The sequence below is a fragment of the Melopsittacus undulatus genome, chromosome 2 (genome assembly GCF_012275295.1).
Source record: "Melopsittacus undulatus isolate bMelUnd1 chromosome 2, bMelUnd1.mat.Z, whole genome shotgun sequence".
NCBI lineage: Eukaryota > Metazoa > Chordata > Aves > Psittaciformes > Psittaculidae > Melopsittacus > Melopsittacus undulatus.
The window spans coordinates 76,070,050-76,086,613 of record NC_047528.1 but is presented as its reverse complement, the minus strand read 5'-3'; the positions used below and the strand labels follow the sequence as shown (position 1 = coordinate 76,086,613).

Sequence of the window (16,564 nt, the reverse complement as noted above, 5' to 3'; positions counted from 1 at the left end):
GTCTGTTTTCTGGTCTTTCTCTAAGAAGGTGCTGTTCCTTCGCTTAAGTGTTATTGAGTGTCAGTTTTGTAGATGCTACATGAGAAAGATTTCTCTATCATTTAGGCTGGCCTTTTCTTTGTAATGATTTTTTTTTTCCTCCATTTGTTCTTTTTCTCTGCATGCTGAATTTTACACTTTTTGCTATTTGTCTGGCTTCCAGAGGAGTATTTTCGTTATCTTATTTTTTTTCTAGGGCTAACTGACCACCCCTTTTTTGGTCCACCTTTGTTTTGTAATGCCTTCTTTTTGTTTCCCATTTGAGCAAACTTAACTGTTTTTCTCTGATTTCTTTACTGAACTTCTCTTGCCATGTAATTTATGTCTTCAGCTGTCTTGTCCAGTACTAAAGTGACTACAAATAGGTAGTTTCCCCTTTTGGATTCATAGGTATTATAGCTTCTACAGATATATTTTATTACTGTGGAAGGTAAGGTACATGTAATATTTATGAAAGGTGTTAAGTTATTGGTAAAAATGTAATATACTGGTTTAATTCAGAACTTTAGAAAAATTGGTTCACTTGAAAAGTGAAAAAAAAGCTAGCTTGGGTGGGTTTTTTTCAGTCAGTCTGCATGTATCTTGAATAGTGTTCTAGTGTACCTTGGAGGGCAGCGTGCTGAAGGCAGCAAGATACTAAGCCAGCATTATTGCTACAAACCAAATTGCCGCAAAAATGTTCAGTTAAATAATTTGCTCTAAAATGTCCTTACTCATATCCACCATCTCCTTGGGATCTCTGAGAGAGTCATTCTGCTCTTTCCCTTGACTGGTGGTACAAATTGAAAGGGCTTCAAAGAAAGTAAATCTCCATCCTGCTGTGCCAATAGCAAAATAGGAATCTAGACAAGTTTAAATGAAAAGGAGATGGGCTGTTCTACATAGATTCAATTAATTACTTGCAGACAAAATACTTTGGTCTCTATGGAAGCCATGTGCCTTCAGAAAGAAAGAAAGGCTCCTTACACCTTTGAATTAATGAGGGATGGTGTAAAAATGTTTCTATTATTTTAAAACGGTAAGATGCTGAGTGCAAGGGACATTAATAGACACTATTCTTTATCCCTGAGTGGTGAAAATCACCAGTATGTTAGCATGTGTTTCTGATTACAGAATTTCAGTTTTTTGCCTCCTAGAATGTCTTTTACTTCTTTGCCCTGGCTTTGGAAATATGTGGTTCTATTTCAGATTCTTTCATGACAATGCTTTTCTTTGATATGCTTGCCTTTGTTCTGTATTTGAATACCAGTAAAGCCTGTTGCCAAGATGTGAAAGACAAAAAAGTAATCTTTTATGCAGTATCTCGGAACAATTTCTGCAACTTTACCTATGCAGCCTTTGTAAATGGAACTGCTACATCAAGGAATAAATGTAATGTGGAAGTATAGGTTTCCAGATGGTATGAAAAGCACCTATCTAAAAATTCATTCCAATTTATGTAGGTTTGGAGCAGATTTTCTCTTTGTTTACTGTATGGCATGGGATTTTCAAACTATCTTATCCTTGGTATTGTTATTTAGTATCAAATAGCCTATACCAAATAAAACCAGAATGTATTTTTGGTAACTGAGGAACAGCAGGTTCTGGAGGGTTTAAAATAGATGACATATGATACCACGAATAGCCTGGTGCAGCTTAGCGGACCTGAGAAACTATTCAGAGAGCAAACCAAAATGGAGGGCACTTCTATATTCCATAGTTTCACTAACATTTATTTTGCCATTTTTGCTTTGTTTTGCTTCAAGCTTTTAATTAAGATTTCCTTGGCTTTGCTGACCCATTTCTACATTGTTAAGGGCAACAGAAAAGAGGCTGCCAGGATAGCAGAAGAGATCTATGGAATAGTTCCAGGTAAGGTAAAAATATGCACACTAATATTTAAATGTATACTTGCTATAGTTTTTCTAAATTGAGGATTTAAATTATGGAGCTGCCATGAAATGAGGAATCTATTGCTAAAACCATGGGTGGATGTTTTAACTTGAAGTTCCTTCCATTTCTGGGGTCTTCGTGGTGTTAGTATGTGTTGGCACGATTTAGGTGTGCAAAATATGAGACACCAACAATTACTCAGCTAGGATGAGGGCAACACTTGCTCAAGGCACTATGATAAACAAGAAGATTGTTCTCGGAAGTAAGGCATTCTTTAGTGGGTGTTACATATAGCTTTACTAAATAGACAGCTTTACTGCCAAAAAATATTTAAGATAAAGTTTTAGCATGTTGATTTTCTGAAAGGAGATATTAGGAGGATACAACTAATGACTTTATGAGCCCAAGCTAAGAACCCCTGTTTTGTTAAATCAGATGTAAAAAATGAATACAGCTAAAATTATTCTGAAAATATATAGCATGGGAATATATTGTATTTAGTACACTATCGAGTAGGTAATTTTTTTTTTTTGGTTTCCATATGATTTTACTCTCGCTGTCATGATAGTGAGTAGACACATGTTTGCATGCCTGGTAATTCCACTAAGTAAAATTACACAATATTTTAATTTTATTACCAATGAGGATTCTTACCAGTATTGTGACATCACAGACCTTTATATGACTCACTTGTTGGGCACTTGCTTTGTGATGAATAGTGACACTATGAACAGGCACATGAATGTGAGCAGAACATGGGTGGTGTGAGGTAGCCATCCAAAGCAGAGAGATTAAATTCTGGCCAAGAGAAATACTGCAGCAAAGTATTTTTTACAAAGCCTTCATACACAGACATGCCTGGGTTATTAATTTATTTGCTGTTCTCTGAAATATAATTCAAATCATTTATTACTGTCATTTTTTTCCAGCTGCCTTCATGCAATTGTAGTCAGACATGTGGCAAACAGCATTTTTTACCTTCATGCTGGTTCTTATCTGATTGAAGTTTAGCAGATCAGAACATATTTTTATCTGCAAGTTGCTATTTGCAAAAAGCCATTAAGGATAATCTTACAAAACATAAGATCACGTGATGCAGTTGCTGGGCATTATATTGGATTACAGGCGAACCTTCAGAGCCTTTTCTCTTTACAGTGAAGTAGTGCAGCAGCAGCAGGGCTGCTTAATTTATCTGTAGACATTTAGAACGACGCAGTGTTTTCAGTCATGTCACTCACACCTGGGAAGGGAAGATGTGCCGTGTATGGGAACTATATTTGCCACATGTTTCAGGGAGGTAGGTTGCTGTGGCGAGCATGGAAGTATACAACAGCATGTGTTTTCATGGTGAAGCATGTTTGTGCATACACGTGTTGTAAAGGCATGTGATGTGCGCTTGCACATGCTACACGCATAAAAGATTAAATAAGGCACTGTAGCTCTATTGCTAGACTTTCATGTGGATCATCCTGCTATATAAGAGCCCTGTTTTTTGTCACTTGCAATGTCTTCTGACTTTCTGAACTAAGCTTGCCTATTTCAGACACCAGCATGATGAGGGATGATGAGGTTTTGGGATGTTTTCAGAAAAGTGTTTCTCAGTTCCTACCTGTTTCCTGTTTCCATCACTTCACTTGGTGTCTCCTACTTGGTCCTTAGGAGCCTGGTCATTTCTTTCCATGCCAGCTTCCTGCTTTAGGATCCCAGGAACAGCTTCTTAAATAAATGGAAACAAATGTAATAACTGTAGTTAAAACCATAGCCCCACTAGCTGAAGTGCATCCCAGTTCTCAGTTAACAAAAAGAAATTCCATTGGCCAAGACTGAGACCTCTGCTGTGTCCTTGGTCTCAAGTCCCCAGGGACGTGTCAGTGCCTTTCATTGATTTCTTCCTGACTTGCCTAACACCTGAAATGGAGATAAATCACCCTTTCCATTCTCTCTGGTGTGCAGCATAGCTGAAAAAATTAAACAAGACAGGGGTTTCAGATACAGTGCTCATGGGGCTGCTGTACAGCAGAGCATGAAAGCAAACACTGGTATTACTTCTGTCCTGTGGCACTGTAAATACAGCTGGCCTTTGTAGAAATACTTTCTACATACTGTACCCTCATATGGTTATAAATTTTAATATAGGACAAGCAAATTTGCTTTCTACTTTTTTTTTTTTTGCAGGGATTTAACCATGGATGACTTACCATGCCTGCAGGGAGCTAGGCTAGGGAATTTTTTTTTTCTTGGCAAATGGGTAGATTAAGATAAGAGAAAGGGCAAGCTAGCCTACGTGAAGGCGTTTGAATAGTTCAACAACTCAAAATGATTAAGGAAGAAAAGTAAAGCCTCAGACAGGATTTATTTTTCCATGTCTTTTCTGAAACCTTCTAGTGAGAGGGAGAATGAAACCTGTTACCTGGTAGGATGGAAGATATTATTTATAAATTGACAGTTCAGGAAATAAAACTACCAGGGACATGCCAGAATTCATTTGATAGACAAGTCACCCTGTGTCTCCCTGCTATGAGTCTCTTAACAGAGCGCAAGAGATTCTGGAACATGATTTGTGACAAAAGCTTCCTTCAAAAGATGGAGGCTGGTATGGTTTTGAACAGAATGTCAGGGCTCTGAAGTCCCTGGGTAAGTCCCAACAGCACTAAACTCATGGTCTTTGCTGAAGCATGTTTTCAGCTGGTTTTGAAAATTCTGCCAAGAAGCTTTTTAGGTCTCTTCGTGAGCTCCAGCCCCAGCTTTCACATGAGTGCCATGCCCTCAGCTGCTCTGCTGAAACCAATTCATCAACAGTTTCACCAGTGATACCACATTGATTTCTGTCCTGATCTGCATTTGCACATAGCTGTTTTTTTCCCTGTCTTCCTGGGAACTGCTTGTGCTGCTTACCTGAATTAACGTTTATGCATTTGCTTTCAGGCAGCTGGGCCGACCGATCCCCTCTTCATGAGGCTGCCTTCCAAGGACGCCTCCTGTCTTTGAAAACCTTGATTGCACAGGTAAAGAAAAGGTTGGGAAGCAGCAGAGTTCCTTTTGAATTGCATCTGTGTGTTGGTGAGCTGGTAATAGACTGCAGCAGGGCATAAGAAATACAGTTGTATAAATAATATTATCCACATGCATGCCTTTGAGCATGTATTGGTTTACTTAGTTAAGCCCAGCACAAAGTCTGTTACAGCTTGTAGCTTGCTGTATCAAAAACAGTGATCCTTGGTCTCTTTCTCAATGACAAATTACACAAACTGGGCTTGAGAACAGGGACTATATATATCAGATACTAAAAAAAAAAATCCATAGAAAGCTATAAAAGTACATCTTGCTTTATCAAACAGCAAGCATGGTCTTACTCGAGAGAGACCTGTCAGACTGAAACCTGCAACAAATGAAACCAAGAGTTGATGCAAAAGAGTGGAGGAAAGAATACACTAGAGAAGACAAGAAGCTGGATGTGAAAGTGGGCAGCTGCAAAGGGACAGGTTATGGTACTTCCTGCTTTGCCAACCATATTCCTTGCCACCTTTGCTTAAACTCAGTGCCCACAACTGGCACGAATGAGCAACCGCTCCCCCACCAGTCAGGAAAACTGCAGGGAAATTAATTCCCTGAATGTGAGCTCTGTGACTTGGCCACCAGACTTTTTATATCCAAGGTACATAATTTTTACCAGTGAAGCCATAGCTCTAATGGACAACATCCTCAAGGAGTGGAGCCGCTGGTGTGAAAGCCTCCAGTCCAGACATTTATAGAGGCACAGCTGTAGCTAGGAGGTTGCTGTTTAACAGCCAATTTTCCCCTCCCATTTCCTGATCCCTCTTTCCTTCACCTACTGATATCTGAACTTTTTATGGAAAAGGAAATGATTGAACTTGGGGATAATAAAGAAGAAGGCTTATTCATTCATAGCTTTGCTGGGTTTCTGATCTCTTATATCTGCATTTGTGCTGACCTTACGTCATCTTATCAGTGGGGTATCTTTTTATACACTAGATGCCCCAGTTATACACTGGAAAAGCACACAGTGTTGTGGTTATACATAATTTAGTTAATCCACCCTTTACTGAAGGCATTTAATTTTGGAGAGAGGGATTAAGGTCCTTGCTGATTATAAGAGTTTAAGGCAGCAATGTCTGTAGAGACTGAATTCACCACAGAGAGCTAATGCACCACAGCTTGATAAATGTAGGGGCAACGCTGTTCACAGAGCAGCACAATCATTGCTCATTGCTTCTAATATAGTTACACTACTAACCTAAAATGAAATGCAGAGCTATACTTTATAGAGTATGTGGGTCACATAGAAGTCTCTGCCATAGGGCTGTAGCTTTCAAGAAAGCCAGTGAGGTTTCTCCTCCCCAAGAGATGACTGGATATAAAGGGACAATGGAGTGCTGGGGTTTTAAAAGAGATCAAGAACTCACCAATGCCTATTCCAGCACCAAAAGTTCAATTTTTCACATATATTGAAAACAAGGTTTAACATGGTCAATGTTTGGCAAACAGCTATAGTAATATCTATAACTCATTCTCCATTTCATAATGGAAGGGTTTCCTGTTTTGCCCAAGATATCAATACTTCCTCTTTTGCTTGCAAGAACCAAGTTTCAATAATTAAATATATATACGCATATGAATAATGATAGAGAATAGGTCTCCTTTTCAAGAGTCTCTGGGAGATATTCCTTTTAAAGGGATATGCTGATCATTAAATTTGAGACATCTGCACAATTAGAGAATTCTTACTCTCAACGTTTTTTCAAGGTTCTATCTATTCCCTTGGCACTGATGGCATGGGAAATTTTTAACATCAGCTTTTACATTAATAGTGCTTTCATATATCTGAAAGCCGATTGTTTTTCTACCCTAGAATATCTATCTTAAAGTGATTACAGTGGTTTCATTTAACGCTCATTGGATCGAGACTGGAACTTTTTTCACAGTACGTTGCTCACAAATACCTCTGCCCATCGCGTTTGTTACTGCTCTCCAAACAGTGCGTTGCTGCCATCTCGTGAGCTGTTTCGTTTATAGCACATCAGGTAGAGACCAATTATGTTACAAAATAGAAGACATCATGCAAAAAACCTAAGCTGCTTCCGGGCCTGTTCTCACACATGGTTATAAGATCTTAATTACTAGGAGATTTAGCTGCATTCTTGAGAAAACGCATGTGATAATTGCGTTCTCCTTTGTGAATATGTTTGTTTTCTGTTTGTGCAAAATAGACCCAAGAACTGTCATCTGGGAAAATATGTGTAATAAAGCATTTGTAAATCACAGTTCTTTCTTCCAACATAAAATGTTTCCCTGGTGGTCAAATGAGAGGAACTGATTCGTGGGTGGGATTTGTCTCATCTATCTTATGGTACTTACCAGGTACTTAACTGCCTCTGAGTGAAATACACTGGGCACACCATATAGTCAGTGGAAGTATTTTTAGGACAGAATTCATCTGACCTACTAGAAACAGCTGGTTTAGCGTGGAATGAATCATATCCTAGGGGGGCTTGTTTATCACCACTGAAGGAGACGATGGCTCCAGCAGAGCTGCTGATACCTGTGCCAGAGCCATCCCCATTCAGGGAAGTGAATTCCACCTGCTCTAGCTCTTGGTGCTGAACTTAATAGCAAAGGTAATGCTGCCCTTGTAAGTCAAAGAAAAGCAATGCCTTTCCTGTGATTGACTGTGCATTGTCATAGAAGAAGGCATAGAAATAGAAGGCATAGCTTTTCCTTGCTTACTTTAACCCAGTCACCAACTGCTCTCTTTGGGCATGAGCACTGAAGCACTGAACAGCATTAATCCAACCCATGCACCTCCCCTGGATATGCAGCCAGCAACGTGGCTCTCCCCTGCCATGGTTGGACCTCCCTTTGCACCCAGCATGGCCTGAGGGGAGACATGTGGCTTGGGCAGTGCTTTCCCCTCACACCTCTTACCCTGCATTGCAGGGTTTCAACGTGAACCTGCTGACAACGGATCGTGTGTCAGCTCTCCATGAGGCCTGCCTCGGTGGCCACGTTGCCTGTGCAAAGGTGTTGCTGGAGAACGGCGCTCAGGTGAGTCTTGGGGATGCTGACAGGGATGCAGGCCCCTGGAGCAAGGATACTCCTTCCATCAGTAGGAATGTTGGATGGACTGCCCAGGTGGCAAGGCCAGGATGCAGATGGACAGAAGTCTCTTGGGCAGAAACAGGGAAAAATAAAAAGTTCTCTGTTCCTGTGGGAGCTGGATTTGCCTTTCCTCAGTGGCTGCTTGGGTCACCCTGGTACTCTGTTTTGTTTTCACTCTGCATCTGAAATGCAGCCATAACTGATGGAAAAGGAACAAGGTGAAAATAATATTGAGAAAATTACTTATTCCCTTCCCTCACCCATAATGATCACTGGAATTGCCTCCAGTTTTCTGTGGGATGGTTTAGAAATCTCACATAAGTAAAAATAGATGTGCTTGAAGCAATGAAACATTTTATCTGCTAATAAAGTAAGATTTCCCCCAGTTCGACCTGAGGTAGAATACATGTTAACAGTGGAGATAGAGGAATGGATGAAATATATAAGAATATGTTTCATTCAGCTTGGTTTTCAAGTATAATTTATATGGCAAGAAACTGCGCAACACAGAAGCAGTCTATCAAGCTATCTGCACAAGAAAATGTATTAACTTCCTAAACTGTATACCAAATTCTTCAGAAAGATGAAAATCCCTTTCTGTTCAGTTTTACTTATTGTTGTATATTAATAATGCTGTCTTTTTATAAATCAGAGAATCACCTTTGAACTACCTGTCGGTTTCCTAAGAAATCAGCCTATTCCTGGTGTAATATATAGCTGTGATGTTTTTGGTTTTTGCTCTCCCTCCATTCTCTGATCATAAATAAAGTCAACAGGCTGTTGTGTAACTTCTGGGAAAATATGTGCCATTCTGCCGCTTTCCTTTCTTGCTGTTTTCTTCTTTATTTCCATTTATTTACCAAACTACTTACTCCACAACAACTATGTTTCCTATTTTACCAGTTAAACCAGTATCCAGTGGAGAGGGAAACCAGAGAAGGCGATTTTCTTATCATCACTTATCACCTTTCTTACCAGCTTGCCTGAATTTTTGGCTTGGCTGTGAAATGGTGCTGATTGATAGACCCTCAAAGTGCCTCCAGCAGCTCCAGCCACATCTGCCCAATAAGACTGGGGAGACATGGAAGGCAGCATGTAATCTGTCTGAAACAGAGATACTCCCAATGCATTAGCTATTTCTTTCTTTTTGCTGTTTTGGAAGCTGTGCAGAATAAGTGATAGCTTAGATCGGCAATTAATAGGAGGGGAGGAAGATCAACAAAGAGTCTGGGGTTTGTAGTGATGATGCTGTTGCAGTTGCAATTGGAGCCTTGCAATTGCAGGAAGAGCAAACAGCATTTTTGGCTTCAAAATCTGAGCAGACAGATGTCACCTATGCTGTGGTACATAGTGTCACCCCATACCGTGCTGGCTTGGCTACCTCTTGGCCCTGTCATAGAATCATAGGATGCTTTGGCTTGGAAAGGACCTTAAGATCATCTAGTTTCAACCCCTTTGCCATGGGCAGGGACACCTTCCACTACACCAGATTTCTCAAAGCCCCGTCCAACCTGTTCTTGAGCACTACCAGGGATGGGGCAGCCACAGCTTCTCTGGGCAACCCGTGCCAGAGCCTCACAAACCTTACAGTAAAGAACTTCTTCCTTATATCAAGCCTAAATCTTCCCTGTTGAAGTTTGAACCCATTACCACTTGTCCTGGCCCTACAGTCTAGCCAGGCCTCTTCTCCCCCCCCACTGTCTTTCCATGAAGGTAAGCAAGCAGAAAATGCACCAAAGAGCAGGAGCTGCCTCCTCCAGTGTACCTGCCTAATCTGCAAGTGCAGCTTCCTGTGGGGGAATGTGGCCTTGCCTTGGCAAAGACTGAATCACTGGAAATGGCAAGAGCTGGCTTGTAACTGTGGGAAAAACACCTTATGAGAAAAGGAGTTAACTCACAGCATTGCAATCAAGTCAGTAGTTCAAATGAACAAAAACCAAAATGTTATCTAGGAAAGCATCAACTGCAGACAGTCTGCTGATAAATTACTTTTGATAAACCAATAGGTTTCCAAACAACACTACCTTTCTCTACTTTAAAGGCAAAATACCTTCGTTGTTAACTTCTGTGAGCCAAGGTATTTCTATTCTGTATTTCCAATCCCTTTCTGATGCAGCGGTGTGCTTACACAGGTAGCAAAGTTCTTCAACTTCCTTGGTGGCCCTGGAGTTCTCCAGCCTTTCCTCTCCGATCTCTTTCCTCTTCTCCCTGTTTTGGAAGTCATGCAAATTGCCGTGTGCAATAATCCATTGCCCTTTTCCATCGTGCCACAGAATTAAAGGCATTCAGATTTGCTGCATAAATTGCCTCTGGGGGCATGCTACATAGTTAAACACAGCACCTACAGTGCTGTGCACAGTGCAAGACAGGAACTGTGTGGTCCCAGACAACAGCATATGGTGGCTCTTGCCAGGTCTTTACATCAGAGGTAGAGGAAGGAAATTCATTCCCTCTTACATGCACCCGTACACACCCATGCATATGAATACAAATACTTTCAAGCTCCTTTTCTGTTTGGGATTAACACTATGTTTCCATGAAAATTTCTTCTGCTGGAACAGTGTTTTCAAGTGAAAGTATTAAACGTAAAGTAAATGTTTTTGTTTAAAAACAAGGTCATTTTCATCAGAGTGTGCTCTGGCTTTGGGTTGGTGCAAACAAGACAGACATGAAGCTACTCCAGTTCTCCACATTAAAAAAAATAAAATATTAAAATCTGATTTTTCTGAAGAAATCTGTGAGGAGCATTGACAGCAAGCAGTGTTGCTGCCTTATGGCACTAGCTGTCTGGGAAAGAGGGCAGCCCTTGCAGGAGAATGTTATATATATTGTGCTGCAACATATAACTCTGACAGTTGTTAACAAAATCGGTCCTGAAATTAAACAAGACAAGCATTTTTTCCTAGTGTATTTCTGGTGTGCGTAAGAAGCATGCTGCAAGGGCGTTCCCCTTAAATTGTATTATCCTGAGTATGTATTGCTATTCCAGGTCAATGCAGTCACCATTGATGGGATCACTCCTCTGTTTAATGCTTGCTGCAGCGGCAGCGCAGCCTGTGTCAACATGCTGCTTGAATTTGGAGCCAAGCCGCAGTTTAGGAACCACCTTCCTTCACCCATTCATGAAGCGGTCAAGAGAGGTAATGTTCAGGCTTTGAGTGAAGCTATCAATAACTGAGGAATACATCTTTTGTTGATGTTAAAGCATTTTTAAAACCCCCAACTTGTCCATACTGGTGCAGATGAATAGGCTTGGCTTATTCCCAGCTCTTCTGCCTCAGTGGTTGTATTGGGGTGTATTCTGCTTTGCAGCACTTCAGTCAGGGCTCCTCTTTTCTCCACAGGTCACAGGGAGTGCATGGAGATCCTTCTGGCCCATGAAGTTGATATTGACCAAGAAGACTTGCAGCATGGGACCCCGCTCTATGTGGCTTGCACATACCAGAGAACAGACTGTGTCAAAAAGCTTTTGGAGCTAGGTACACCTGGAAAAGGGGTAAAGGGACAGCTGTGATGGTGTGAGTCAGTGCTGCTGGTCTCTCCAGGCTGCCTCTCCACTGCAAACAGTGTGGGTTATACCTGCAAAAGGTGCTTGGGAGCCTCATTTCAGGCTCTCAAATGAGACTGGGAGTCTCATTTCAGGCTATTGAAAATTTCACCTGCATTCAAGATTTTATCACTTCTTCAGGAAAGAAAGCCCTAATTACAGAGACCTCCCTGAGACTGTCTGAATGTGGAAATAAAATAAATTTTTCTAGTTTTCTAGAATGATAACATGAAGCACGGGCAATGCTGGCTAATACTAGTGACCAGAATCAACTCATGATTATGATAAACTGCCATGCTAAGCACTTCTCAGTGGATGATGAAAACAGCAGTAAAGCTGTTTGAAAGAATAATCATTGCAGGTCCAGGCAAAGTCTATGAGCTAGCATAAATTTTTGCTGTCAGTGTGCATTAGCTGACCTGCTCAAAATCTGCCCCCTCCTAATGCCTGCAGAGCCTAGGGCAAACGTGTCAGTTGCTGTGCTCCCAGAGTTATTAAAATTAGATACCTAAAGGGTTCCTCTCTCCTCAGTAATTGAATTAACATAATCTATGTTAGATTTTATATTATTAACAAATTTACAGGGCATATGGTAGGTTTTGAACATTCATTGGGTTGGGGGTTAAACTACTCAGTACTGTCCATCACAGACAGAGTCTGGTGGCTCAGAGGATTTTTACTCAGCAAGTATTTGACCTGCTAAGTTTTGCACTGCTGCTGTTGAAGAAAATGAAGGTCTGTGTGCCATCCATTCCCCTTCAGTTACTGAGGCTACAGGTGGAACCCAGCCCATTATGTATGTTCAGACAGTCCCTGCTGCATCCCAGATCTAACCACACACTCTTGTTCACTCAAGGAGCCAATGTTAACATGGGGAAGCGATTAGACACCCCCCTCCATGCAGCAGCAAGGAAATCTAACGTGGAGGTAGTCGTCTTGCTGACAGACTACGGTGCTAACCCAAAATGCAGAAATGCCGAACACAAATGTGCCCTGGATCTTGCCATACCAAACAGCAAAGTGGAACAGGCACTTTTGCTTCGGGAAGGTAATAGTTTCCTTTCTTTTTTTTTTTCTTTGTAGGTAAAATAACATTTATTTCTTTTACCTAAGTACATTGTCTTAACTGCTTTTATAAGTGATGCTCTATATAAGTTCTCTTGTTTTCTCTATCAATTTAATTCTGCAGCATATGACACACAAATGAGTGAGAGATCTCTGTTTTGCAGCTAAATCTGCCACCATGTGTTAGGGTTTCAGTGGGTAAATTGGTTAGTTTTTCTGTGCTTTTCTTTTTCTGTCTTCTGAAGCAAAATTATGTGTATTTACCTATGGGACTTTAAGGATTAAAAGCTGCTATAAGAATTTATTAATAGGTAATGTGTCCCTGCCCATTGCAAGGGGGTTGGAACTAAATGATCTTAAGGTCCCTTCCAACCCTAACTATTCTATGATACGGTAATTCTATGATAATATTTTGGTACCACTATCTTGTGTCCAGCCTAACACAATGGTTCAGTGTCCTGCTTCCTACAGAAAAAGAAACATGAATGTGGGTGCCCTTGGTGGCCAGGAGAAAGCAGAGCTATTTGCTCGGTGACTATTCAGCTTCATGGCACGGAGCTCTTTCATGTGGTTCAATGGGTTGCAACCCCAGCACAAACCAGCAGTGCTTCTTGCAGCTTATTTTCAGTCTCCCTAAAACTATTTTTCCAATCTACTGGAAGAAACTTCTGAGCAGAAATTAATCTAGATTTTCTTGTGCCATTTTCACCTGCACCACATACGTCCAGAAGTAGCAATATCCCTGGGATATGGGCATGCTGAATTATGTCCCCCCTCTCCTCTAGCCTCTGTGTTTCCCAGCTCACTAGTACCCTGCTAGTTGATCTATCACACCCTGGGGCTTTGTCAACATGGCAGGTGAATGGTGCTCCCCTGTGCAGGCAGCTTGCCACCTTCCTGAGCCTGCTTGCTCCCCACCAAAGAGTAAAGCATGATATGCATAGAAAGCCCGCTTCCAGCTGCAAAATAACTCTTGGATGGTAAATTAATACTGTCAATGTTGCACATAGGCTTTGTGTCAGCTCTCTGCACACAGGTGGGTTTTATGGAGGAAATGAATCATTGGCTTAATATCCTCTGTCCTATTCGTTTTCCCTGTGGCTTTTCATGCAGAGCTTTAATTTGTCATGTCTAAAGCCTTCTGGGAAGACTTTTGCTTGAATGCTTCTCACCTCTTGTGACTTCTGCCCTTGCATCTGAGATGTTCAGGGGTCAGCAACAGCAGACTGTGAGCAAAGGCAGTGCTTGCAATTGTCCTGCTCCAGTTGCCCTGCCTGAAGGAGAATTAGTGTAGGTAAAGAAATATTCCAGTATTAGTTATTTTATCTTTATGAACTTGCTTTTTGATTTCCCATTTCAGCTTGTCACTCTCTCCGCCAGAGGAGCGATAGGGACATGTTAGCTCACACTGGCTCTTCACTTTTCAGAAATTCAGTTTCCTCATTTTCCTCACCTGTCCCTTCAGCTCTCTGTCATATACTTTGCAGCTCTAACACCTGCAACTGCCCTTTTCCCATATTTCTGCGTTTTCTGAGGTCCTTCTGTTTGAAATAAGCATTCTCAGGTGGAAAAGTTTTCCTTCTGCTCCCTGACTTCTCTGCTGCAGTTAGTCTCTCTTTAATTGCTTCTCTTCCTAGCTATTAAGTGATGTGAAATATAAAATATTTCTGTTTTCCTAACTGCTTTGGGAGATGGAAGCTTCTTCACTTCCAATGTCAGTGGTACAAGTGCTCTTTTCTAAATATCTCATATTTTTCTATCAGTTTCTGCTCAGAGGGGACATTATCAGCCTGTTTAAGCTTCTAAATTTTCCTGTAGTAAAAACACAGGTTACCTGGAAGATATCAGTACAGGGTTTTAAGCACACATCTCTACCCATTGCTTGTCAAATACTGCTGTGATCACTACTGCTTGGCCAGAAACTGAAGGGGCAGGGCTGAGAGCATGTCTGCCCCTTCAAAAACTGAGCATGTCTGAGTAGGAACAAAGGTTCAACCTGGAACAGCTCCAGCAAGAGGAAAGCAAAGGGGGGGCAGGGACACATTCACTAACAAGTTGCATTTGCACATGCAAGCATGCAGTTGCAGAAGCAATGGACCTTTATTCTCAGTGGCTTTGTGCCTGCTGTACCCCTCACCTGACCCGTAGCCAGCTGGGGGTATCTGCCTGATCATCCCATGGGGAAGCCACCAGGGCAGCACCATTGCCTGAGCTGGCCTCACCATGTTCCCAATAATTCCTTTTACAGCTTCCCTACCAGTGGACTCTCCAGTGTTTAACAAGAGTTTTTCACATGCAGCAACATTTCCCCCAAGGCAAGGGAAGGGCAAAATGTCCTCTCATCTTTTATTTACTTATTAATGAGTTAATCCTTTTTTTTTCTTCACTCTTTGTGACTTTTTGCACAAAACTTTTAGAGACTTTGTGTCTTTGACAGATAGAAAATCAAACTTAATTAAAATTGGATGACAATAAATTATTTTGAGGAGCACTGATAGACTGACAGACATACATAAATATTCTGAGACAGTGTGGTCACATAAAAAAGGTTCAGGTACCTGCTGAGACAGAAGCAGTTGGTGTCTCTGTATATATGAACAACTAACTGTATTTGCCATGTCCACCCAATTATGGCTGGTCTACACTGAGCACCTCTGCAGCTCCCTGTTATCACTCTTGTCTTTTTCCTCACAAAATCACTGGGAGTTTTCTTATATCTTGAGCAAGGGCTATGCACCCTAGTGCTCCCTCTCGAGTTCTGACACTTTAATGGTATTTTAAGCTTTTGCTCAAGAAAAGATGCAGAAGAGCCTAGCCATGCATGCAGAAAGAGGTTTTAGTGCTTATAGTTTTCAAGTCACTAAACCAACTTTGACAACAGATATTAAATATGAACAATAATATGTTTAGCTCTCCCTGACTTCAGCAAGTCATTGGGTAGTGCTCGATATGATTTACAAATCTTGCTGGTGTTTGTTGCTTTCTGGCTTATACTGGTGGTGGGGTGGGGGTTCCTGTTCTTTGCTTTTTTCACCCCAGGTCCTGCAAGCCTTGCCCAGCTGTGCCGGTTGTGTATCAGAAAACATCTGGGTCGGTCGTGCCTATATGCAGTCCGCAAGCTGCACCTGCCTGAGCCGCTTGAGAACTTTCTCCTTTATCGATAAGTCTGTGACTATCTTTACACTGGAAAAGAAAGAGGAACAAATGTTTGTTTACTCCAAAATCATTATATCAAAGAAAAAACCAAACAAAGACATCATTTATTGTCTGCTGTGGGTACCAAACATCAGCTACTGCATGATAATGCAAATTGAAAACACCTTCACAGATAGAATGATATGGACATAGTTCCCTCATGGTCTATTGCCACATCTACTATGTCAACCCAAGAAGCTGTAGTACATGAACAGCTAGCTCACTTGACATGTGTTTGTAGATGCACATGCACACATCAACCTACAGACAGAAGTTTCCCCTGTATTTAGTGTATATTTATTTATGTAGTCTCTGTGCAGCTTCTTCCTCTTGTCTATCCAATCTCACTGTCAAAATCGGGTTAGTGGCTTTTATTCTTCTGCTAGTGAGAGAAGGAAAGCCCACAGCACCCAACATTTACCATATGTAATATATTGCTTGACTTTACATCCTGACATCTTTTCCCTATAATCTAGTGAAGCTGTGGCAACTTCCAGCAGGCTGTGGCTATGCAGCCACTGTACATCTGCTTGCCTGGAGCCCAGCTGCCCCAAGCGCTAACACATCTTCTCTGAAAGTTCAAGTGATGTTACCAAAGCAGGTGTGGGTGTTTGAAATAAGCCCACAAAAATGTCTGAAAGTCTTGAAAAGCCCTCCATCTCCTCGAAAAATATCTTTCTAATGCTCTGGAGGTCTGCCTGTGTTTATTCATTACATGAATAATTTTTC

General features: G+C 41.3%; 1 protein-coding gene across 3 annotated transcripts; it reads left to right on the top strand.

The window, feature by feature from the left end:
* Nucleotides 1-1,712: 1,712 nt before the first annotated feature.
* ASB11 (ankyrin repeat and SOCS box containing 11) lies at nucleotides 1,713-15,804 on the top strand. Of its 3 annotated transcripts, none has more exons than XM_005151455.2 (7): nucleotides 1,713-1,890; nucleotides 4,837-4,916; nucleotides 7,918-7,974; nucleotides 11,018-11,168; nucleotides 11,373-11,507; nucleotides 12,432-12,623; nucleotides 15,680-15,804. In XM_005151455.2, the coding sequence occupies exons 1-7, from the start codon at nucleotides 1,713-1,715 to the stop codon at nucleotides 15,802-15,804; spliced, it is 918 nt and encodes a 305-aa protein (XP_005151512.2). The 3 variants fall into 3 exon arrangements, with proteins under 3 accessions (XP_005151512.2, XP_005151511.2, XP_005151513.2); XM_005151454.2 differs by having other exon boundaries at nucleotides 7,867-7,974; XM_005151456.2 differs by lacking the exon at nucleotides 1,713-1,890 and adding an exon at nucleotides 3,139-3,208 and having other exon boundaries at nucleotides 7,867-7,974.
* The last annotated feature ends 760 nt before the right edge of the window (nucleotides 15,805-16,564 follow it).